Source organism: Ricinus communis, chromosome 2, assembly GCF_019578655.1.
Source record: "Ricinus communis isolate WT05 ecotype wild-type chromosome 2, ASM1957865v1, whole genome shotgun sequence".
NCBI classification, from domain to species: Eukaryota; Viridiplantae; Streptophyta; class Magnoliopsida; order Malpighiales; family Euphorbiaceae; genus Ricinus; species Ricinus communis.
The window spans coordinates 9,080,581-9,107,238 of NC_063257.1; the positions used below are offsets into that span (position 1 = coordinate 9,080,581).

A 26,658-nucleotide genomic window follows, 5' to 3' on the forward strand; every position below is an offset into this window, starting at 1 on the left:
ACAAAAATCCCCATTAAAATGACTTTTCGTTTTTACGTAATATAAAAAGATAATTACTCGTACCGTATAGTTTATATCTATTAACTTTTAATAAATAAAGAAGTATAATTAATTATTTTAATAAATAAAAAAATATAATTAACTACTTTAAGACCGTAAGTATTATTTTTTACAACTTTACCATTTTATTAGTAAATTTGATGGTCAATCTTCTCCAAATAAGTTGGGGAGTATTATTATGAATTTCGCTTCTTCTAAATAAAATCAATATTTTAAAATTTGAGTTTGTGATATTTTGAATTGGCTCGAACAAGTTAAAAAATAAGCAAAGTTCGAGTTAAATTTAAATTGTTCAAAATATTAATATTTTATTTATTTTTATTATATAAATAAGAATAATAAAATGAAATAAAATTTTATTAATAATGAAACTAATAGAAGAAAATTATAAAGAATAATAAATTTAAAGTGATAAAAAAATTATTTAAAAACTAAACAAGAGCATTTTACTTTACTAAAAATAAAATAAAAAAATTAGCTCGTAAAAAAATTATTACGTCCCATATATTCTTTTCAAACTTTAACTCATAAAAGAAGATTAAAAATTTATATATGAAAGTGAATGTAAAAATATGTATCATAGTTAACCTTGATTCATAAGAAATTTATTTAATTTTATTTTTATTATTATATAAAAACAATTAATTTTAAAAATATATATATTTTATTATATTACTATAAATAATTTATATTATTTATAATGAACCTAAAAGTTCATGAATACACTGAGTCAAGTTTTTATTTTCTCAAGCTTAATTCAAATTCTTAACAAATTTAAAAATAAAATCAAAATCAAATCGTTATACTTTTGGAATGAGCTTGAACGAGTTAGAAAACGAGTTGAATCTAAGTCAAGCTCAAACCATTCATTTCGTTTTACATTTTTAACAATTCTAAAAAAAAAAGAAAAAAGAGATATAAAGTTGAGAGAAAAGAAAAGAAGAAAATAATAAATTATTCACTAAATTTATGTTTAAGATAATAAAATAATTTATTTTTTCTTAATTGATTTAAAAAATTTATTAAATTTAATAGTTATAAATAATTTTACAAACTGAATGAATGAGAATTATATATAAACTAATTAGATTAAATTTGAATAAATAAATTTCATACAACTCATTTATCCTGAATATAGTCATAATTAACTTGTACAAATCGCATCATTTGTAAATTCAAATTAAGCATAATTATCCTTAAATAACTTTATGTTAAATAAAAGAGCATGGGTAATTTAGTCATTTTGCTTCTTATCAAGAGTGGATTTAATTGTCATACTACTCAATGGCTATAATATTAATTTTGAAAATGAAGGGATCAAAGTGTAAAAAAACAAAACCTTGGGTTCTTGGTTGTAACGTTCCTGTGCAAACGCGCTAGGGTTTCTGTGTTTCCTTTATAGCTAAAAGAACCTATAAAATGCAAAGGCAGTTAGCCTCTTCTTCCTTTCATTTTAGATTTTTAGGGTTTCTTTCCGCTGCACATCGACTAAAGGCGCCGTCGCCATGGGGAGGAGTAAGTTTCCTTTAACATTCTGTCTCCATCCAACAACCTATTTCTTGTTAGCTCGTATAAGCTGGAAATGCTTGTTTGGATTCTATGAATTAAATGTTAAACATAAAAATGATTGCTTTTAGGGCTTCTGTTGGAATTTTTATATGTTGTGGAGTATGTTACTCTTCTATTTATTATTTTAGACTTTTTGTGATTTAACTTCTGTTGATTAAATGGTTAGGTTAATTAGGGGTATGAGGTCTTGTATGGAGCCTATTGTCGAATAAAAAATGATTAGAAATGATTTGATTTGATTAAATGTTTGTTTAGATTCACGGCGTCTATTACAATAAATAATTATTCGGTGCTTTTCGTATATTGAAATTGAATCTTTCAAATTATGGTTTGAGAGACTATTTCAGCCGGATACCATTTCCTGTAAATATGCTAAGATGGTTAACTATAATTGAGAGGAATTGAATGGATGCAACAGAAGATTTGTCTACTTTGTTGTTATTATGTTACATGGATTTTGAATTCTAGGTCAGTCACATGTTTTGGTAAGTATTCATGGCTATTGCATAAGAAAGCTGTTGATTAATCCTACTTGTTATTCATCTGAATTTAATTTGTTTGAAACTTGTGTATTGTGCTATTGATAGATTTTCTTTGAGTTAGCTAGTTTTGGTTCTGGAGATTGATCCTGAGAATGAGTATTGCATCATGTATATTGGGTTAATATTTTATCTGTTATGATTTTGCAGGACCTGCAAGGTGTTACCGCCAGATCAAGAATAAGCCATACCCAAAATCACGCTACTGCCGTGGTGTGCCTGACTCGAAGATCAGGATTTATGATGTTGGTATGAAGAGGAAAGGAGTGGATGAGTTCCCCTTCTGTGTTCATTTGGTGTCATGGGAGAAGGAGAATGTCTCCAGTGAAGCTCTTGAGGCTGCACGAATTGCTTGCAACAAATATATGGCCAAATTTGCTGGAAAAGATGCTTTCCATTTGAGAGTCAGGGTGCATCCTTTCCATGTTTTGCGTATCAACAAGATGCTGTCATGTGCTGGAGCTGATAGGCTCCAAACTGGTATGAGGGGTGCTTTCGGTAAACCTCAGGGTACTTGTGCTAGAGTGGCCATAGGCCAGGTGCTTCTATCTGTTCGTTGCAAGGATAACAACAGCCATCACGCTCAGGAGGCTCTCCGCCGTGCAAAGTTTAAGTTTCCTGGTCGCCAAAAGATCATTGTCAGCAGGAAGTGGTATGTTTTCTCATATTCTTATATGCTGAAATTTGCAATTATATTTGATTGAGCTGTACTTTATGTTTTGTTAAATAGCTATCTTAATGTCTTCATTTAAAAGAAGAAGGTTTGATGGCCTATGTTTTCTCTCAAACTTTAAGGCTGTAAACTCTAGCTTTTGTATGGTGGGAAAAAATCCAATATTGCATAGACAGGAAACTTCCTTTTGTTATGACCTATTTATTATAACAACTTTCTGAGCGGTTACTGCTGATGATTCTATTATAACACAGTTTATCTTAGTAACTTATCTTTTCTAATAACTGTGGTGTACAGGGGTTTTACCAAGTTCAACCGTAATGATTACGTGAAGCTGAAGTCAGAGAACCGCATTATGCCAGATGGTGTCAATGCCAAGGTTAGTATCTGCTTTATTTGCATCATATCTTCTATTTAATATTGTAGCTACTTAATATGGATGAAGCAAATTAACTATTTATTATATTCTCTAGCTAGACATCATGAAGCTAACAATTGTTGAATTTGCTTGTAGCTTCTTGGATGCCATGGACCCTTGGCCAACCGTCAACCTGGAAGAGCATTTTTGGATGCTTCTGATTAGAAAGATCTGCTGAAGAACATCTATGCTCGATAAGCTTTGTACATGTCTTTGAGACGGACTTCTAGCTTCATTAAGGATATGATATGGATCTTCTAGGATTTTTATGGTTCAAAATTGATGCCTCACCCGACTTCAGTTTTTTCATTTTTACCTAGTTGATATTTGTTGTGTCCTATATTGCTAGTATTTTAAACTGGGAGTTTTGAACTATTGAATCACTCTGCTATATCCTTCTGAGATGTCTTGTGCTATCTATCTAGTACTTGTGTTTTTCTAAAAAAATATGAGTTGAAAAAATTAAAGGATTTTCCTTGTTTATTATTTGCAAGAAATAATTAAAGGTAATTAGTTGCCGCAATATTAATATTATTATTGTAAAAATTATTTTTTCTGAGAATCTAACTAAAGGGTGACAATATTTTTTACATTGCATTTTGGGTTTATGCTAGTAGTCACTTTCAACATGATAAACTGGTCTTTTTACAAATACCACAGTAGGATAATTGCCGACTAGTGCTTTGCTTGAGATACACTTTGAACATAACTTGTTCTTTGCTTCTGCGCTTGCATATACTAAATGGATTTTTTCACAAGTATCCTAAAAAATTCAAAAATATTATTTAACCGTTAAAATGATTTCTTTCAAAAATACAGCTAGTTAGGATTTTATTTAAAAAATAAATTTTGAAATGGACGATATTCTAAAGAAAAATTACAAAAAGCCTTTTAATCTATTTACATATTGTCATTTAAATTCTAAACTAACATTTGTTTTTGCTATACCATTTCTAACCTTCAAAAACCTAACTTTTCATGTGTAAACTATATGACCTATAATATTATATTAATTATTTATATTAATTTTATTATTTATTAATATTAATAATATACTATCTATATATTTACTAATATATTTTTATATATAAATATATTATATAATATTGTATATATAACTTCTGACTTTTTTTTTTAGATTTAGAAAGCAGCTGGAATAATAAAAGTGTTTTTCGTTATTTTGAAATAAAAAGTATTTTTTTATATCGGTACAAGTGAGATTTTATCACTTTATAATGTGTAAAAAAATAATTATTTTAATAAATTTTGTTATAAAAATAATAATAAGAATGATAAATTAGAATATGTTTATATGAAGATATATAAAAAATAAAATATATTTTAAAAAATATTATGAATCATAAATATTAAGTTACAAATTGACTTTATATGGTGTTGAATTTATTAAGAATATAATTTATTTTACATATATGAATTATATATTAAAAATTTAGAAAATAATGATAAATTTCTTGATATAAATATACAGTAAAAGATATATTTTATGTATATATTTAATATCTTTTAATTTAAATTTAAATTTGTTCAATATATTTTAATTTTGAAATTCTTTTCTTTTCCAATAGAAATGAATATTATACCATTGTTTATTCAATATAATGAAATATATTTAACTTATTTTAATATATGTTCCTTATATATAATATACTTATTACATTTTTATTTTTTAAAAAAACACAAGTAAAAGTCATAGTAAATGATATATATTTTTACAGATTTGTATATATGTTTCGTATATATTTAGTATATAACTAGTATATGATTTATTTTACATATATGTCAATTATGTATTAATTCTTTTAAAATGTACAGTAAAATATGTTAAGTATATATTTATAAATTTACAGTATATGTTAGCATTTGATATCTAATTAGTATATATTTCATATTTTTGATATCTAGTAAAGATATATTTAGTATATGTATGGTATCTGACTGACTGGTAAAAATTTAATATATCTATCTTATTATTTAGTTTATATAAATAATATATATACTATTCACATACAACTCTTATACTATAAAAAGAATTGAAATAAGAAATAAATTAAAAGAAATAATTCTTGAGATGTTATGCATGCTAATAAATAAGGAATGAGATAGTAGACTATTTCTCAAAGTCCAAGTGTGCGATGCATGACAATAATATAAAATAAATGATTAAATGGATAAAATTTATTTAGTGTAATACTTTTATTAAAAATAATAATAATAAGTGTAATAATAATTATTATCATAATAATAAAGTAATATAAATTTTTAATGGGTCAAAATGATTAAATCAAATAAATAATAAAGTTAATTTAATATTTACAATGAGTGAGATTAAAATAATAAAATAATAAGTAAATAAAATTAGAATTATAAGGAATGATATAGAAATATTGTGAGGAATGAATTATTAGTAAGAAAAGTTTATGAAAGATTCCAGAAAGGGGAATCAATAATTTAAAAGATCAAATGGTTATTTATTAGAAAAAGTCAACCTCCTTCTTACTGTTGAAAGGAAAAAAAAAAAAAAGGGAAAGACCCCATATAAATAAAAGAAGAAAAATAAAAAATAATATAACAGATATTTTATACAAGTAAAAATATATAAAAATAAAAATAACAGTATATAATAAATTATATTTTTTTTGAAAAAAACAGTAAATCATGTAATTTTCTCTACACTAAATGACTTTGTTGACAGAAAGTTTACTTGGATCATTACCCTATGTTTGGGAAGGGGAGAAAATGAGAGGGCTGAAAAAGGGTTCTAGAAACATAATCTTGATCTCTTTTATAAAATAAATATAAAATGAGAAGAGAGGAGAAAATTAACCTATTGAGTCCATAATTTCCTGTCACCTCATTTTGAAGAGAGGAGAAATTTGTATAATTATTTTTTATGTCCATAAAAAGTGAAACTCGGTCAAGTCAAAGGCAAAACCATAGATTCAATTTTCAATTTTTTTTAATCATATTTCAATTTTCCTATTTAAAAAAAGAACTTGTAAAATTGATTAATATTTTTACTAAAATTGATTATTAAGTAATTCAGGGATTAGATTTTGAGGACTGCAGAACTATAAATTAATTAATATTTTTAAATTCCTTAATTTAAATTATATAAAAGAATCTTTCATGATAAGTTAATCAAAGAAGAAAAGAATTTGATATGAAATCTTTATAAATTTTCATTTGGTTAACTGTGGTAACCAACTTGGTAATTTTTGGTAACCCCATCTTTTATTTTAAAGCAGTTGAATTTCTTATTTGTTCAATTGGACCCTGAATCCATTAAATTTCTCATATTGTATTGATTGAAACCCTTGAACTTTTTCTTATTTCGTTAGTTGAGCCCTTATTAATAAGATATAATAATATTAACAATAACTCACAAACATCAATATAGTCCATGAGACAATATGTATAATCCTTTAGGCAATACGTGTATCAGCATTGCAGCTTGAAGCTTCAGCCAACCTACCAAAACTTGCAGAGTTTCCAAATTCAGATCATGCAATGGATTGCATGTGAATTTCAGCATCTGCAAACACACTGATGTAAAAGGGCAAAGAGCAAGAGAGTTTTTACATTTCATATTAAGATTGGTTACAAGAAATGATAGCAAATAAATAAACCTAACATAGCAGCAGCAATTTAAAAGAAATTCGTGCATTATTACTGTAAAACCCTATTTCTTTTTTACAACATCAGCAGCCCATGAGTTTGGAATTTTCTACCCATCTAGGATAGGGGATTGATCTCTAAATACGTATTACATACATTAATTTACACGTATAAACCCTTCATATATTCCTTCTAAATCTTTCTACGAGCCCTATTAGGTAAAACCACTGCCATTAGCACAATAGCACAACAACTGGCGCATACAGTAAGGTGAAACAAATGGCAAAATCAAATGAATGAATCAAAGTTGATATTGATAACAAAGAATGACAAGGCTCTCACTCTCATCTACTTTAGGCGTTGTATTTGGCGGTCTCTTAACGCTCCCATAGAGAAATATCCTGCATCAGATTGGAGATGATTAATAATCCCAAAAAATTAAATAAAGAAAGAAAGATGAGCAGTTGGAGCATCGGAAGCACAATTCTCTCAGGAAACCATCAGATACATATGTGACTGACAAAGGCCTAAAGTTAGTCGGTTACAGAAGCTGTCTGTTAAACAACTGATATGATCATGTGAACTGATGCAAAACCAAAATATATGCACTCTTAAGACCCCTGAAATAATTAATATCATCTAGTTATCTTTTGCTCATGTCATTCTTCTTGTTTCTTATCAGTTTAGATGGAAAATGCCAAGTACTGCGTGTGCAACTGCAAGGATGCTGCTTATAAACGCTTTTAACTAAAGGAACGATTCTCAATAAATTTTCTGCCTGATAAGACATGCCACCAGTTGAAGGATGACCTAAAGACATAAGGCTTCTTACATTAATATAAATATGAAAAATCGAAAGAAAACCAATGCTTCCCAAATGGGGCTCTAAGGAGAGCCAGAGGCAAACAGCTTTCGCCTAACACCACAAGAAGGCTGTTTCCATGATTGAAGCCATAACCTCCAAATCAAGGTGGAGCAACCTTACTATTACACAACTACTCAGCCTCAAATTTAAATGAAATAACTTATACTAGAAAAAGTAACAAGGGAGATCAAATATAATACTGATCCTTAATCAAATTATTATCCTATTGCCTAGGCATTTCCTATTCTGCAACGGTGCTGCTCATGCCATATTAAGTGTCATATTTTCTTCAATTGTTTTTAAGTGGTCAAACAATGAATGTCCATACTATGAACAAGCTTAGTGGATTATTGAGACATAACAGAGCATAGAACCTGAATCTATTTATGAAGTGCAAATAGATAGTTTACTACACACCTGCTCCAATCTCAAGTGACCCATTCCAACATCTAAGCTTGCTTCTATGACTTCCTCGTTTTCTATCTCTGCATCCGTGTATGTGAGTGCCCGCTGTAGCTTCCTATGACAGAATACTTCAGCTTCAGCCATATATGTGGCTGCTACAGGTCGATGATCTGAAAGCTTGAGCTCTGTTCTCCCGTAACTCAGAAGCCTCATTCCCTTTCCGTATGACAGAATGCGATCACACCTAGAATATTACAATACATTAGGGAATTTTTTGCCGAAGAAATAATTAAATAATTAAGTTTTTATGTTCTCAGTCATCATAGGAATGGGGGAAAGAGAAAGAAACTTGAGGAGAAAACCGAAGGTTCAAACTTTCATTTCGCAGAATTAAGTTAGCATAAACCTTTTTCTTCAATCTATCATGTTGAGTCGTTGGCAGGCATCTTATACATCCAGTACAAACAAGATAAACTTTAATAACAATATTCAGCACAACAAATGTGAGCATACCATTGCAAAAGAAAATAAAATTATGGTTGTGGACTCGCTGAGCTGACAGCAGCAGTGGTGGCAGAAAATATTAGCAGAAACATGGTATAGAAAAGATTTAATGGTTGTAAAATGGGAAAGTGGGCAAGGGAGTAAGAAGCTCGTGGAAATCTTTCTACCAAAAGGTCGCAGACTTGCTTACCTTTTGTCTAGGGTATATACTCCTATGTGCAAATATAATCTGTATCATGTAATTAGCATTGCTATCTCACAGTATCATCCCAAAGTGACTTGTACAGAGTAAATTTTGGGATGGTGTTGTGAAACTCATTAGATTCAACCAGTTAGTTCAGCCATTCTCAGGCCATGTGTAACCATCTAGGAGTCGGTAGTTATGTTTATTGTCCAGCAGTTTATGTTCAGCTTTTAATAGCTGTATTTCCTTTCGTGTATCAGTACTGCTAAATGAGTGGTTCAGTTGCCTTGCTGTGTAGGGTAGTTATTGAGTTTGAGGGGTAGTTATTGTAATAGTGGGGCAGTTACTAGTTAGTTCCCTAAGTTGTATTTAATCATGTTTAATGAAGAAGGAAAGCAGAACTTCAGAGAAAGGTTTCAGTTCCTTAAACTTAAGATATCAAGGGGTTCTCTCTAATGAGCCCTTATTACTCGTGCAATCATCGAGTTCTCTCTAAATGACCCTCATTATCGTTTAATTTCCAGTTGAAATCACCCTATAACTGAATCTCAAAACTAGGACAGTGGAACCAAGACGGATGGTTACTGAACTTCAGTGAGAATTGTAGTTTCACCCACTGGGGATATTTGTGTGCTCATTCTATTGGCGCATGAAAAAAGAAGCTACTAAACCACAATAATATATCAAGCATATGGAAATATGAGAACAGCTCTCTTCTAGAAGCAAAAACAAAAGTATACAACAAGACAAAAAATAAAATAATAACTATCTCATGCTAAGAGATGAGCAAGTATAACAAAATAAGCAAACATTTATAGAAAATACGTAAATGTTCAAATTCTTGTGAACCATGTCATATTTATAACTTCAGATGTATAAGGACCAAACAAATGAAAAGAAAAACTAGCTATTATCAAGAGAGAATTAATACAACAGAAAAATAATCAAACAGCAAAATAATAACAGAAAAATGCAGCTTCACAAGATGATTCAATATGCATAACATAACACAGAAGGAAAAAATAGGTAGGCAACTCATGTACACAAAAATCTAGAAGAAGCATACCATGCTGGCACACGCCTCCCAGCCTTTGGATCTGCTCCATAATATTTGTCTGAATTCATCTCGTACTTATAAGTTGGTGGAAATTTTAGTGCACCCTCTGTCCATCCATCAAATGCACGACCTTTTCTTAGCTCTCTTACAAGCTGCCATCATAATATATCAATGAGTTTAACCTCTAGTTGGCATCTTATAAATTGACTATACTTGGAAGCCAGTTTAATTGAGAAAGACAATAGCAATGGATTTGAGACCCATCTAAATTGCAGTCCCACACTTTCTAGATGATAATGAACACAATTTTCCTGATATAATATTTTGAACTGCACAAAATTTAAACTACTCACCTCTGGATGTGCACAAACTTACATGCTACTACAAATATAGCCTAGCACTGTCAATGGATAACTCAGTTACCTAAAGTATATTATAATAAATTCTGATTCTACCTGATCCTTCTCCACTAACTCGGACCACTGCTTCTGGGAGATCAGTTCGCGTGTTTTTTCATACGACAAGTTGATTCGGTAGTTCAAATCACCCAGCCAAATAATTCTTCTGCAGAAATTATAAGTATTAAGATTATTCAAAAACTTAGCACTGCCTTTGAAGTTCATAAGAATATAAACATTTGGCAAAGAAAAGCATAAACAATTTAATGAGAATTATGTATTTCCTGATCTATTTTATATGTGGATATGCTTGATATTTTGGCATAAGAACAAAGTATGCAATATGCTTCCTTTCTAAATAATATTTCAAAATTTAAGGCTAATTGTACAAACCAAACTATTACAATATACAAATTTGGAAGCTTCAATTATAGACTAAAGGAAGCTCTTCCAGTGTGTTAGCAGTATCTTCCCCTATTCTTATTCTTTGTCATCTTCTTCTTGGAAGCAACAAAAGCTGAACAATTCACCTAGATTCCACCTGCCAGCACACCAACCCATGCACAGACTTGTGCTCTTTGTTGTAGAAATTTTACATGCAGCATTACAAAGTGTTATACAAACTGTGCATTAGCAACCAAAAGATACTAAAAAGGATAAGATCCCTTTGTTCTTAATAGCACTTTTTTCTCCATCTATTAGCACAATAAAACACCTGACCCAAGAGGAAAAAAGAAAATCCCTGATTTCATATTTCTCAAGAATGTATCTGATGAGCATTTAATATCAATTTACAGCCAGTATACCCCAATCTTTCCACCATTCTTATGAGTATTATTAAGTCAATACAAAACATAAATTCCAGAAATCGTATGCCGATAATAAACCGAGTACACCTTGTGTCAAGACCAATTTAATCTTAGAGAAATTTATATAAGCATAAAAGAAAAAGTTTGGTATGCCTGATGTCAGATGTTGGAACAATTGAACAAAAGATATATTCAAGTCTTATTTAGATGTATAATACTCACTCGTGATCAAGGATGCCTTTCGGAAGACCAATACCAGGAAATGTATGAAATTGAGTCCTTCTATGAATTTCATGCACATCAGCATTTCTTTTGAGTTCATCTCCATCCTTTTCACCTGACGTGAGGTGAGTACATATAAAACAGAAAAGAGTCTGATATATAGACATGCTGACTGATATTGCTCCCTGGAAGATTGAATTTGAAGAATTACCACAACAGAATAAATCTTGATGTGTTTCAAAAAGAAATGTCAAAAATACAACTGCTTTTGGAATTTTAATTAGAAAATTCTGTATGCATGATACAAATATGAGGACTTCACTTTTGTATAGATTTCAATAATCTGTACATCAACAGGATATATCTAAAGAAAAGAAAAACCTCCTGGTAAAATATCTACCAGTAATAATGCTGGGTATCAGCTAGTTTTTGTAATCTAAGTTGATGTCAAGGTTGTTAATAAATCCCGCTTATGCTACACGTGCAATTTCCATTCATTCCATCTCCTAATGGTTGGAATATAATCCTCTCAAACAATCTTGCAGTTTCCATTCATTCCATTCCATTAATTTTACACTAGCAAAACACCTTTTCATTAGAAAAATTAGAATACTAATTGGACGTTACTGCAATAGTCATTTGAAGCGTAACGAGTGGGTAAATACTAGAGCCAAGCTAGGCAATGTAAGTAAAATAAGGAGTCTTAGGAGCAACTTGTGTTTTGCATACTTAGGATTGGACAATTAGCACATTCCTAGGCCATATGAAAATTACTATGACTGCAACCTGGCAAGTCTTGAGGGAGCAATGGCATTGCAGAAAAAAATCAGTATATCTTAGTACAAATGTTACGTATATGAGAAGAAGAGAGGCTAATATCCCCATTATGTGATTAGACGCCCAATTATTATGCATTAGTGTGTGCAAAATTTATTAGGAATATCAAACAGGTTACAGATGCAATTTCAGGGAGAATCAAGCCTGAAATGCAGCTCCTAACTGGTCCTTTGAAGTCAAACAAAGATGTAGCCAACATGATAAGTAGTATTTTCATAAGTCCAAACTAAGAAGGATATTATTCTATATAGAAATAGATATAAAATGTCAACTATTCACATCTTTTCAGTTTAAAGGTAAAGGCCTGTGCATATGCAACACCTTTGACATAAATCATCAAAGGAAGAAAATGGAAACCATTTGTTAAAGATGGAAAGACATTATACAAAAGTAAATTAATTAAAAACAACTCAAAACATTATGCAATACTACAACCACCAAATCAAGCAACTAATAATTAGAAATCAGGTCTAGCAGACATATGACAATTTCAGTGTGGGAACATTTTCTTTGGGAACATTCTTTTAGACACACATTAGTAAAAGTAGCTTGGTAGTCGTAGTCAACCAGAAATCATAACGAAATGATTAAAAAGAAAACAATAAAACATTCAGAATTCATCATAAATAATTGAAGTAAAATCAGCCTATGGAACTTACTTTGTTACCGATGTAGCCCATGACACCGACACCAACAGTAGACACTTTCACATTCTGAATGTGCTTGCGCAAGCTCCTACGAACCCAAATTGTGAGAAAAATCCCAACCATCTGCTTACTTACTATCCTTACATATGATGATCTTCTTTTACGTTTCATAAGAGCTTCAAGGTCAGTTTCTGCAAGCAAAGCTAATTCTGATTGCATGTCATTTGTGACTGACTTGAAAGAATTATATGTTCCAAAAGACTTGCTTGCTCTAAAAGACTTCATTGCTTTGAAGGAAGTCGGTCTCTGTAAAACATGCTGAGACAGCAAGTTTAATGGGGTTTCTGGCCAGGTCAAACCAATCCTGTCATTGCAGCTAAGCATTTTGGTTAATTTACGACTGTTATCACCTGCTGGTGCTTCAACATCTCCAGCAGAATCCTCTGTCCGCAAGCAATTTAATCTATTTAATCTCCTTGGAGAAGAAAATTGTCTCTGTAACTCCTGTTCTACGGGAACACCTAATTTACCACTACTTTCGACTGCAACGCCAGAATTCATACGCATGTCACCTACATCTGATTGATCTTCAACTTCATCCAAACAGTCAGGTTCTTCATCCAATGGATGAATTTCCTCTCCAATATCACTATCACTTTCAAATAGCATCTCCTCTTCTATATCTGGCGCATCATCAGATGGCTTAAACTTTGATGGAGATAGGGGATCACTATAGCATTTAACCTTGGTCCTTGTAGGTCGAATTCTATTTAGTGTATCACGGATAATACTTTCCCACTTCGGAACTGGGCGGCTATCTTCAGCACCAAATATATTCCCAGCATTCAATGGTACAATCTCCTGAAGACTGCAAAATTGAAGTAGTTATAGCGTTAATAAAATGACTCACTTAACAATACAACAGGTTTAAACCAATAAAGACTGATTTTAATACAGCACAGATTAGCAAAATTTGGAAACAGATTTACATTTTTGAAGAAGCAAATTAAATGCACTATATCAAGTTAAGGCAATAAGAAGCAAGTCAGATTACTGAAGTCGTGTCAGGTAGATAATCCAATGCCCTGGATGAAATTATTGCTTGACAGTAAGCAGTGACAGCATATTAGTTATGTATGTAGATAGCATACTGGAAGAAGAGGTTCATAAACAAAATTAAGAAGACGCTTACCCGAACACATAGATGTCTGCAGGTTCATTAGTATCAATCCAATCATCAATATCTAGGTCATCAGGTGGAAGTTTTCCTCCAACATTCCATGTACCAACGGATACTCTGTAGCAAAGCAAAAGATGACAAGTTTCAAATATAGTCACTGAGATCTGAAAACAAGCTTCCATTCTAGTAAAATTGCAATCCTAGAACCAGTACAACTAGACTTTACACATATCAGTTGCGAAGATGCAAAAGTCAGCACCAGACCTGAGTTCCTTTGTGCTTATATACTGTTTCCTAAACGTTTCTGATTTTCGCCTCCTTAATAATGGAAGAGCATCTGAAATTCAAAAAGTCAGAAAATATCAAATTATAATGAGCAAAACTAGATGATGAAATTTCTGAAAACAGAGTCCCATTTCAGTGCTGCCAAGAAAAGTTAAATTTTACGTAGGAAACAGTTAGTCAAAAAGAATTTATAAATTGGCATTTGGAAAATCAATCTATTAAGTGTTTGAAAAATCTTTCTTATAATAAATTTCATCGAAAAAAAAAAGAAAAAACTCTTCTGCTGACCAACTCTGTTGCTATGGAATGACTTAACTTCATGTAGGGTCCTGAATCTTCCACCTTATCTGAAGCATATTACTATAAGTTAAGTTTATAATGATAACACACAAGAAATTGGCAATAGCGCCATACGAAACCAACAAGGGAACCACTGTGTGTTTAAAAAAAATAAAATTACAAAAGCAAGGAATTGGCAATAGCCAAACCATACGAAACCAACAAGGGAACCACTGTTTGTTTAAAAAAAAAATTACATAATTACCCAGCTAAAAAATCAAATAGGTCAATAAAGATGTGGCCATGTATTAGCCACTAACACCATTAACTCCGTCAACAACACATAGCTGGCCAATCACCCACATTCAGAAAAGATGTGCCAGCTCTTATTTAGAAAACTTAAAGATAATTAATTGCTATTGTCCTCTGATAGACTTATAGATTGAATCTTGATACAGTAACTAACCACCTTGAATTCCACAAACACCAACACTATAAAATCAATAAACACGCAAAACAGAAAGTTAAATGAATGAACAGATAACCTTTCCACCAAACCAAATGTTAAAACATTCCCATGTATCAGTAAAATTTAGACTTGAACAGCAAAAAGGAATAATAAATAGGCGTTGTGATGCCTAGAAGTGTTTATCTTTTAGTTCTTTGTCCTTTTGTTTTATTTTCCTGGCTATCAGCCTCCTTTGTATATTTAAAAAAAAAAAAGGAATAATAAATATAAATTAATCTGCAGAAATTAAATAGCAAATTGCTTCAAAAGGTAAGTTTTTTTTTTTTTTTGCAATTACCGTTGCTGGGATCAACCTGGGGATCCTCTATTTTGTTAGCTTTAAACCGTGATTCTCTCCTGGACACCGGCAATTCTGGGAAAAAAGACAAAAGACAAAACAAGACTTGTTAGAAAAAGGAACAAAAATTACCATTTTAGAAAACTTAAGAGAAGGTTTAGAAGAAGAAAAAGGAGGTACCTTCAGTATCAGAAGCATAATCAGAGTCTTCATCATCAGTATCACTGTCAGCACTATAATCAGAGTCTCTAGCAGTGATATTGAGCAATTTACGCACAACGATTCTCGGCCAAAACAGCTGCAGGCACGAACAACCCAAACAACACGTTTCAACCCAACTTTTGCTCTGTTCAAGTTCTCTCTTAGAATTTACAAAATTTACAAAAACCATACCCATTACACATAATTCAAAATTAAACAAAACCCAGAAACTAAAATGTTGAGAAAAAGAAAGAAAGAGAGAGTACCTCCGCTTGGTTCTTAGAAGAGCGAGACTTCATGGTCTGTGTATATTTCATTACACTTTCAAAATGTTACTATACAAAAACAATATTTCAGAAAAAAAAAAAAAGAAGAAGAAGAAAGAATGGACATGAAAGAGAGATCAAAGGGTAGAAGAGTTGTTGCAGAGAAATGGAGGGAAAGAGTCAAGGAAAGTGGCGAAGAGTTCGTTTTTTAAGAAGATTTTACTCTTTTTTTTTTTTAAAAGAAGAAGTAATAAATTAAATTATGGTGACTGATTAACTAACAACTAATGATTAATTGATTTTAATTTGTTAATTACTATCCAAATGGTGATGAAAAGTTAAGCTTTCCCTTGCAGCTGTGAAGCTCACATGGAGAACTACTATGCTGGTGCCATCTGTTGTCCTGTCTTTGGCTCATCAATACTTGTTTTTTCCTCTTGTTAGTTATTCTTTTTCTTTTCCTTTTCTGGAATATACCAGAAACTTCTACTGTTAAGTAAAAAGAATAAAGGAAGAATTTTAATTGAGAATATTGTATAAATATATTAAGACTTCAATGAGGAAAACACATAATTAATAACATATAACTAATGAGAATAATATATTTCAAAAAGATCACACTTCAAAGGCTACTTAAACACTTCAAAAATTATAAGATAACTTTCTGTTTGTATATAAATATTTTTTTAAATAATATTTTCATGTTTAGTATGTTAAATATGAGTTCTAATTGGACCAGGTCGATGGACCTATTTAAAATTTATATACACTCAGTAAATTACGAAATGAAAAATGTAAAATGATGCATAATAAATAATTTACCCATGTGATTATAGTTCCTATTTTATGTAAAACTTTATTACTATTAACGGATAAAAAGATAACTTAAGGTGGCTGTAACATAGTGCCTTCATAATGACATACAGACAGCTTCACCACGAATTTAAAGATGAGTAGAGAAAGTAAATAAATAAATAAAATTAGTAGGCGGATCCTGGTTGGGCCGCTGGGGCGGCAAAACCGTGTCCGTGGGGTCGACCGACAACTGGGCCATTTCTTTACTCTTTGTTTGGCAAAGAAGTGGGTGGGGGAAGAAAGTGAGGAGGGAGAAAATTGAGTGAAAATTGAGAATTTTATTATTATCTTTAAATTTTGAATATCTAATTTATTTATAAATAAAATCTATGGACAAGAATATATGTTGTAAGTTGTAAATTATTTTGAAAATTTTATAATTAAAATAATTTTTTTATTTTTTTTCGATGACTATATATTAATAAATTTAAAAGCTTATTATTATGTTTTTTTTTTTAACTAATCGAGACAAAAAATCTAATAGTTCAATCGATAAAAAAAAGTTTTTTCCCTTTTTTTCAACTCATTTAGATCTAAATTGTTTTTTTCTCTTATTTTTTCAAACAGGAATGATTCTGGATGGCGCCCACATACCTGTTGGTACCCGACTAGAATAGAAGGTGCGTGAGATTTGTTTATTGGCATAAATTATGACGTGGAAAAAGATTATATATATATATTAAAATGGATATAACGTGATGACTATTTTGAGGACTCATTTGGGAAAACGCCTTCCTGGGCGGTGCACGAAAAGTGTCCGCTCGAATCATTGTACTCACGTGTTGCCACCGTAAAGCGGGTCTTCTAAAAATACCTAACCGGTTGTTGAATCGGTCGGAGACTTTCATCACTGCTAATAAAAAAAAAATTATTTCTTAATATTTATAATTGAAATTACCTGATTCCGCCGGTTCAATCGATAAATAAATTTATTATTTAAAATTGAACCGAACCGGTTTGGCCAAAATTGTATAAAATATGATTTCCTAGTACTACTGTATACTCTTAAATAACGGACCCAATTATGTAAATAGAATTATAAACAGTATTTAAGAGTATTTATAACAATATTTCTTATATTTTTATTAAATTAAAAAAAATAAGTAATTTTACATTATTATTTATTTTAAAATACATATATATTTAACATATGACCTTTCATATTCGTCTCTACTCGTATGATATATTATTATATAATAATAAATATCAACTCAATTTTTTCAATTGATTGCTCCTTAAAGTTTTACATTAAAATAATCCATGTTTCTAATTATCTTAAATTGTTGACTTTATATCACTCTCTATACTTTTAACAACCCACTACCAAAAGTCTTTTAAACTATTATTTCTACTTTTTATAAATGTTCCTTATCCGACAACAAAATAAGCTCAGACTGTTTGAATATAAAATATTTTTTAATTTTTAAAAGTTTTATAAAGTTTTAAAACTTATAATCTTAGTATAAAATATATATTAATAATGACATTATATAATTTTTAAAAATTCTTTTTTAAAAAAAAATTTCTATAACCTTTCAAATCTCATTCACCAATTAATTAAAAAATTAGGGTTTCAAAACCTTTTATTATTTCATAAAATTTTTTAAACTTTTTTTCAACTCAAATAAAATAAAATACTCTATCCTATTATTTTACATCAATTTTTTGCTAAATAGAGTGAAATATTGCCCGGCTCCATTCTTACTTTATTGTGGAAATAATTATCATGAGATTATAAAATAGCAACTTGGATATCAAATTATGACTACTATGGCTTTTAAACACGCGTCTCTTTTCAAGTATCAAGTCCCTTTAAGAAGGTCTAAATTACTTTGATGCATGATTTAAGTTGAGTGAACAGTGCTTTTTATATATATTTTTTATTAGATTATAAATAATTAGCTCAATTTTAACAGATCTCTTGTATTTTAATAATATTTTTCATTTTATTTGCTAATTAATTTTTATTAATAAAATAAAAAATATGTAATGAAATAAAATATGACTTTTAGAAAAACAATTTAAGAAAAAAATAGTATAATATATCTAAGAGCCATTTTTTTCTTATTAAATTTAAAAAGAGATGGTGTGACTCTAAATTATTTTAAGAAAATATAATAAATTATAAAGTTTCTTTCAGCTTAATTTTTACATGTACTTTCTGTAATAAAGAAAGAGTATGACTTAAGAGGTTACTGGGAATGCTTTTATATTTTGAACTTGTACGGAACCTATTTGCCTTGAAATTAAAAAGATTTTTATAATTTAATTATTTAAAATATATATATATCCCAATGTTAATATGTAATGAACAAGCTTTATAATTTAATTATTTTTTTGTTAGATACCATAACAAAATTATATTAAAATTGAAATATTTATTCTAATTCCATAAAAATAGAAAAATAAATTTAAACAAACTTGAAACTTAAATTTTCTAATCAATTAATAAACCAAAAACTAGAGGTTGTTTTAGTATAATAAGGAAGTGTGGGTCTAATTGGCATAATAGACCTAATTTAAGGAAATAAATAGTAATTAACCTTATCTTGTGGGAGCATGGAAGAGTAAAAAATTGGGAAGAATCCCAATTTGTCTCAACAATGCCTAATTAGGTAAGACATAGTTAGATAAGGAATTCAACAGCAGCATATATTCAAATGGAACATACAAGCCATAAGGACAAGCACAACGTTTCATAGAGAAATTATACAATGAATTGGAATTTCAACTCAAGAATTGGAATAATATTCCACCAATTCTATATCCAGTAAATTATATAATAAAAAACTTTTGTTAGAGTATTATTGCGAAATTCTATTATTATAAATTTATTTTTTAAAATTATAAAAAAATCAAGGTATTATATTTGAAGAATTTATTTATTTTATACATTCTTATACTAATATAAATTGTCAATAAATTATTTTTATATAAATTAAAATTATATAGATAATTATCAAATTAAATTTTAAAAATATATAGAAATTTTAAATAAACAAAAATAATGTATTTGATTAATCAGTGCTAATAAATTATTAAAATTAAAATAATACTAATTTTTATAGATTTATATAGTATCGTGCACCATTATATACTAGAAAAACTCTTATTTTTCTTAATAGTTTCTTTTTCTAATTAATTATAACATATCAACAGCAACATTTAATTAATTTATTACTCTAACTAGGCGTGTTAGACGAAATTTCAAGTTAATAATATAATTTTTCCGTTTTAAAAGTCAAAAAGCAAGGAAAAATGATTCTATATTTGATTAACACATTGCCCATATACTATTTGAAGAAAATATTTTTGCAATATTCAAGAAACACCTTTCCTTTTGGTCCAAGTGAAGTGATACGATCCAATAGACAAAACATGTGAGAGACAACAAGGAATAAAAATAGTTCATCACTCATATAATTAGGTGCATGATGGATGTCATGGTCACCGCAATATTCACAACTCTTGAGCTATCAATCTATCAACTATATATATATATATATATATAAAATAACAGGTAATCTGCTATATAATAATTGACAATTATTTTTTTATACTTATCATAAAAATAAAAAATTTATTTAATATAAAAAATTTGAATCACAACCTAACACTCTTACCTCTTAAAATTATTTAGTAATTTATTCAGTACATATTTACCAAACCTAACAAAGTAAGAGAGTTGGAATATGGGATAGGGTTTCTAATTCTATGAGCTTTTTAGGGAATCACATGGTCACCTACTATTGTCTCAACCTACGCCATTTGCATATATGTTGGTAATCTGTCCAATCGGTTTCATGCGACAATATTTCTTTCTAAAATAAGGTCTTTCATATATATATATATATTTCTTCCCATTTTTGTTCTCCTACGTGTCAATATATAATTGCTGTTTTTGACAGATCTCTACCCATAACTTTTTAACATGTCATTTTTCTACTTTTATGTAGATTATCCTTTCAATTTTATCTAGAGTTATTAATTATATTTGGACTTATACATACATATTAAACATGCTTTATTTTTTTCCAAAGAAATTAAGAATTAATGATTTATGAATTGATAATTATTAAAATTAAATTAATAATTTATTCAGAACTGTTTATGCTTTTCTTTTTTTAGTCATTATTCATTATTATTTTACTAATAAAATAATAAAATTAATTTTAGATGCAAAGTTAAAATATATATATATTACTGTGTTAGCAATCATGAAAAGAAAGATTTACTCTCGCCTTTTAGCCAAAAAAGTCATTAGTGCTAAAGGGTAAAGATTTTAATGTTCTGTCCAAACTAAGACAAATCTTTTTGTCCAAGGAATACAAAACACTGTCCGAAATTGATTTCCAAGACTGTGACAATAAGGGAAACGTGAATAATTAGAAAAATGATATTCGAAGTAATTTCGTGCCTATAAAAAGACGCAATGCTTTGAATCTGGTAATTGAAAGATTACAATAATTCAACGGTGTTTTAAATAATTATATATCAAAATTAACGTAAATATGCAAAAAATAAATGTATTTAAATTATTTTATTCTAGTTTTAGATTGATTCTCTTTATCAATTTTATTTAAAACAAATATTAATTAACTTATTTCTTTTTTGTCCGAATTCAATTTTCGATTTTGTTTTTTAAATAAAAATTTAGAAAACAGATTTTACGAAAACACTCCTAAACAGCTCTGCCCCTCCATTTTCTACATGAAGGTAGCACATGGGTCAACCCGGTGGCAGAAATGTAATCCAGATCCGATCAAAAAGAAGCCACATAATAAGTCATCCTTTTATCCATGTTATTTTTTTATATATTTATATTTCAAATTATTTCTATATTAAATTTCTCTTATTTTAAAAATATATCTCTCTATATATCTGACAAGTAAATATTTAATATTCACATTAGAAAAAATTGTCTAATTCTTAAAAACCTAACAATAAAATAAAAATTTAAAAGTCCAGTAGAATAAAATCTAAAAAATTAATAAAAAAATATTATTAAAACAAAAGTACTATTTATTATGTTTACGATATATATAAAGAGTTTTATGTACTCTCAGTTTATTTATTGTATTTTACATTTTTTGTAAAAAATAAATAAATCTTTTAATATAATAAAGGGAATTACTCTAATCCAAACTTTCCGAGCTTGAAAGAAAAAAAGGAGAAAAGAGAAGAAAATAAAAATAAAAATCACAGTTGTTAGGAGTGGGTTTCAAAGTCTGATTCCAGTATATTTACACACAATCAGAAATAATTCGACAACAGCATTAGAAGATTCTAATTTCAGTTCTTTCCAGTTTGTGAATAATTATGTTACTAAATAGAATTCAGTAAAAAGAAGCATAAGAACACAGAGATCGACCGAAGGAAACACTTTACTGATGATGAAGATATATATATAAAAATGTCTATATAATAAGAACGAACTTTCTTTTTTCTTTCAAAAAGAATAAAAACAACATAAAAAGAATTAATTATGTAGAAAAGAAATGTAGGGAGATCATGATAAAATACATAAATACCTGTACAGATGTTGAAGTCTTAATTAATTAGCTTCTTCTTCTTCTTCTTCTTCTTAGGTTTAATTAATTATCTGTTGAGAGAGAAAGAAAATGAAGGTAGAGGAAAGAGGAGTTTATTTCAGAGAAGTAGTGTGTGCTGTTTGTCTGTGAAAGCAAGAATGTCAACTTCTCTGTAAGAAATATATATATATATGGTGGGGAAAGGAGGAACAGAAAAGGCTTTCCTTTTCTTGTCTATTTATAATTAAACCCCCTCTTTTCATTCCATGTGCTTCTCCACTTTTTTCCAAGGTTATGCTTTTTTTTTTTTTTTTTGAGTTTTTATTTTATTTTAAGACTTACCTACCACTTCAATCGATTACATATTAATAAATACACCTGATAGTGTGAGAAGATCTCTAAATAATTCTTTATATAAATTAAATTTTTATTATAAAAGGTTAATCAATAAAATAATATTTTAATATATATTTTATTTTTTTTAAATAAAATAAATAATAAATTTCACACTCTTTAATTTTTTTTAATTTTTTTATAATTTTTTAATTTTATTAATATAATAATAAAAATAATTTTAATAATAATTTATTAAATTAATTTTAGTATTATATAAATTAACATGTTAACATAATTGATATTATTATTTTTATAATTAAAAATTTATTATATATAATTAAAAATTTAATTTATAATATTAAAATATTATTTTTATAATAAAATTATTATCTAAATATAAAATTAATTAATATAATATTAAATATAATTAATATGTTATTTTTTATAATAAAAATATGATTATTATTTTATTAATAAATAATTTATTAATTAATATATTATTTTTATGATTAAAATAAATATTTAATTAGAAATATAATTATAAATTAATAAATTAATAAAAATAATTATAAAATTATACATATTTAAATTTTATACATTAAAAATAAATATAAATATCAATACAAAAATTTTATATATCAAAAATTTTATATATATATATCAAAAAATTAATATTATATATTATATTAATTATTTATCTATTTAGTAAATGGCCAGAAACGAATTTTCCTATCGATAAAGACCCGCTATCCTTACAATCTCTATGTAAACAGGAGAGCCACAAACGTTACCACCACCAACATAAAGAAACAAATAACCATTTTCATAAAATTATTTCTTCTTCTCCATTAATTCAGAAGATCCAAATCGTATTTCACTGTCCAAGTGAACAGAAATTTCCTACTATATATTATGCTATTGCTAGCTACCAAAAATGGGTGACTCAGAGACTGTGTGGTCCGGAGAGTAAAGCAGAAACTTCCTCAAATTTGCTCGAGACAAAATGTCTGCAGTCTTATTGAAAATCAATCGAACAAGTAGAATGCAATATCTACACACTTCAATCTTCTGAAGCGACACTTAGAAGCTGATGTAAGTAATAGCAGAATTCAGATGAACTACGAATTTCTGAAGATTACAACAAATTTCAGATTGTCTTTCTTTCGATGCCGACAGACTGTCATACTCTTATCCCTTGTTTGAGCAGGGGAGAAAAGGTAGGAAAAGGAAAGGAAATCGGGGGAGGTCAAGAAATTTAGGGTTCTTGGATTATGGTTTTCACAATTTTATAGATTTTATAAAAACTTTATAGATTTATTTACGTTCTCTTTTTCAATATGCATATTAAATCTATATTTGGTCTGTATTGTAGTGTCATTTGTGGTCCTTGATTGTTATATCTCAGTGACCAAAAGCAAACCTGTTCTGTAGATTTAGAATACTCTTTTCATAATAGATGGTGGAAAGCTCTGAAACTATGAAAGAGTTTTTTATTGTGAAAAAAGAAAAAGGAAAAAAAAAAGAAAAGCCACAGGATTACCAGGAATTTGGACAAGTGTTTCAGGATGATCATACTGAAAAAGCAACGTGGCAAAGAAAGAATCAAGGGTTGACCAGAGATTAAGAAATCTATTACATCAAATTAATGTAATTGGATCAAGAAAAGAAATTAAAATAAAGTCTGACCAAGAATAAATTAATTAAAATCATAAGGAACAAGATTATCTTTTCTTGGTTTTAGTCTCCTGTTGGTGTTTCATCTTCACATGCAAATATATCTTTAAAAATCTGCAGCTGCTTTTGTTTTATGCTTAAATCAGTGTAAAATAACTAATTTAAATATTAGGTTGATTATAAATAATTGTCTTACATAATCTTATGTTGGACCATTGAATAATCAATAATCAAATTTAGTTAATTACCATATATGTGTCTTTTCATCCTTTAAAATATAGTTTTCATTGAGGTATAAGAAACTTTAAACAATTTTTAATGAGGTAGGATCATGAAACATATTTTATTATGTTGTTTATATGGTGTGAATTAGAATAATATTTTTTTATTTATAGAAAGTCTAATTACGGTGTTACACAATAAAAAATAATCATATTTTTATATTTATAAAAATAAAAATTTATTTATTGCTATCAAGTAAAATAATATATCCATAGATTTAAGTGATGAAACACAAACGAGACGTTGAAAATTGACAAATAAATGACTTATTAACAAGATATAATAGTATTTAAGGTAGGATCCTAATGAATAAAGACAAATAGTCTACCTAATTAGTTTCGGTTTTGATTATCTTAAACTAAATTGTGGACATTCCTAAAAATAGATTTGTTCAATTGATACATGAATCTAATGTTTTCACTGTGATCCAATTTTAGATTTTGAAATCAAATTATATAATATTTAAGTGTACATAAATAAGATATAGTAAGAGTTTTTTCTAATTTAATTAAAATTAAAATTTTAAATTTTAAATATATAATAATATTAAAATTTCTAAAATATTATTTTATCATTTATAAAGATATCGTCTCTATATATTTAAATTACTAAATAAAAAAATTAATTATAAAATATAATATTTATCTAAAATTTCTTCACTCATTTGAAAAGTCAATAAATCCGAATTACACAATAATAAGAGAGTACTATATTTTTTAAAATTCGACATAAAATAATACATATCTACTAATTAGTGATAGTTTCAGATTTATTTTTTTCAAAAATTAATATTAGCCAATCCTTTTTTTTTATTTCACTTCTTTTTTTTATAAACGTATTAGGTACCAAATCAGATGAACATAAAGTAAAATAAATAAAATGAAATATTTAACATTTTTTTGTTAAATTTTTGTAATTTAATGAGAAAAATATTATTTAATTAGTGACACCATATGAGCCAAGACAGCAAAATTAAATGTCTAAAATAGTATATGTATCCATCTCTTTAAAAACAAAATAATAATAATAATTATCAAATCAAGACAATGACTCATAGTTGAACATAATCATAAGAATCCTTAAAAACCAGGAAGGATCATTAAAAAGCAACAGCTTGTTTTTGCACTTAATAAAGCTATGAATTAATTAATTAACATATACGATATAATTTTTGTCTTTTCTTCGAAGAAACCTGCCACCGGTATCTATATTATTTTGGAAGTACAACCAAAAAGAATAATCAATCATTGAAGGTAAAATGTCTAATTCTGCCCTTCATGTTTTTCACGAATATCACATTAGCCACTCAAGTTTCTTTTGTGTCAATAATACTCTCGATCTTTCAGAATTGCAATAGTTAAACCCTGCTGTTAGTAAGAAATCCATTAAAAAAAACTTAACTCCGTCCATTTGTGCTGACATGGCTCCATTACAAGCATTAAAAATATTAATTAAATTGGTTAACTTTTTAAAATAATGCTGTCCCTTTTCTTTTATTCTCCCTCTTCTTTTTTGTTTATGTTTTCTTTTTTCTCCGTAATTTCTTTATCATATATTTCACACCAGGAAATAAAATTTATATGAATAGCTAGATGACCATAGATAGAGGATTTCAGGTAGACATTAATAATTAGCTTTAAAATTAGCATGAATATATATATATATATATATATATATATATATAAATTAATAAATAATTCTCTCAATAAATAGAATTGAAGACGATATAAGATCTATTAGAAAGAGGAAACAATTATTAATGAATTTAAATGTCAAAGGGAGCAACCAAAGAAAACAAAATGTTTTATTAGAAGGAACGTTTAGGGAAGTTAAAGAAAAGTTGAAATAATAATAAAAGTGGCAACAATTATAAAAAGGTTAAACATAAATTTATACACTCGAGCTCAGTGGTAAAATTGTTTGCTTTTAGAATTGAGAGATTTTGAATTCGATAAAAGTGGTTAACTCCCATAAAAAAAAAATCAATTTAGTCTTTAAACTCCACATTAAATGTTAAATTATATAAAAATATTTTTTTTTGTATTATAATAAAATTAATTAATTTAATATGGAAAAAATTATTTGATATATTTTTATTATAATTTTAATATTTTTATTTTATAAATTCGTACAACTCTAT

The 26,658-nt window shown here is 28.1% G+C and overlaps 2 protein-coding genes across 7 annotated transcripts; one reads left to right on the forward strand and one right to left on the reverse strand.

Annotated features, from left to right (window-relative positions):
* Positions 1–1,430: 1,430 nt before the first annotated feature.
* LOC8283224 (60S ribosomal protein L10) lies at positions 1,431–3,663 on the forward strand. Its single transcript, XM_002524311.4, has 4 exons — positions 1,431–1,575; positions 2,319–2,820; positions 3,139–3,220; positions 3,356–3,663. Exons 1-4 carry the CDS (start codon positions 1,566–1,568, stop codon positions 3,422–3,424), a joined length of 663 nt encoding a protein of 220 aa, XP_002524357.1. The 5' UTR covers positions 1,431–1,565; the 3' UTR covers positions 3,425–3,663.
* A 3,166-nt stretch (positions 3,664–6,829) lies between these two features.
* LOC8283225 (type IV inositol polyphosphate 5-phosphatase 3) lies at positions 6,830–22,592 on the reverse strand. Of its 6 annotated transcripts, none has more exons than XM_048370879.1 (12): positions 22,227–22,592; positions 15,841–15,909; positions 15,554–15,719; positions 15,374–15,448; positions 14,268–14,340; positions 14,016–14,120; positions 12,836–13,691; positions 11,340–11,524; positions 10,366–10,474; positions 9,920–10,062; positions 8,178–8,409; positions 6,830–7,296 (listed from the first exon to the last, which is right to left on the reverse strand). In XM_048370879.1, exons 2-12 carry the CDS (start codon positions 15,889–15,891, stop codon positions 7,273–7,275), a joined length of 2,019 nt encoding a protein of 672 aa, XP_048226836.1. In that variant the 5' UTR covers positions 15,892–15,909; positions 22,227–22,592; the 3' UTR covers positions 6,830–7,272. The 6 variants fall into 6 exon arrangements, with proteins under 6 accessions (XP_048226836.1, XP_048226835.1, XP_048226838.1 ...); XM_048370878.1 differs by having other exon boundaries at positions 15,554–15,734; XM_048370881.1 differs by having other exon boundaries at positions 15,841–15,876; positions 22,227–22,591.
* Positions 22,593–26,658: the final 4,066 nt, after the last annotated feature.

Coding starts and splice junctions, on each gene's coding strand:
- LOC8283224 (XM_002524311.4), top strand. Junction 2,821..3,138: donor ATCATTGTCAGCAGGAAGTG/GTATGTTTTCTC, acceptor TGTGGTGTACAG/GGGTTTTACCAAGTTCAACC. Junction 3,221..3,355: donor CAGATGGTGTCAATGCCAAG/GTTAGTATCTGC, acceptor ATTTGCTTGTAG/CTTCTTGGATGCCATGGACC.
- LOC8283225 (XM_048370878.1), bottom strand. CDS start 15,891: ATGAAATATACACAGACCATGAAGTCTCGCTCTTCTAAGAACCAAGCG. Junction 10,475..11,339: donor AAAGGCATCCTTGATCACGA/GTGAGTATTATA, acceptor TAATTTCTGCAG/AAGAATTATTTGGCTGGGTG. Junction 8,410..9,919: donor GGGAGGCGTGTGCCAGCATG/GTATGCTTCTTC, acceptor GTAATATTCTAG/GTGTGATCGCATTCTGTCAT.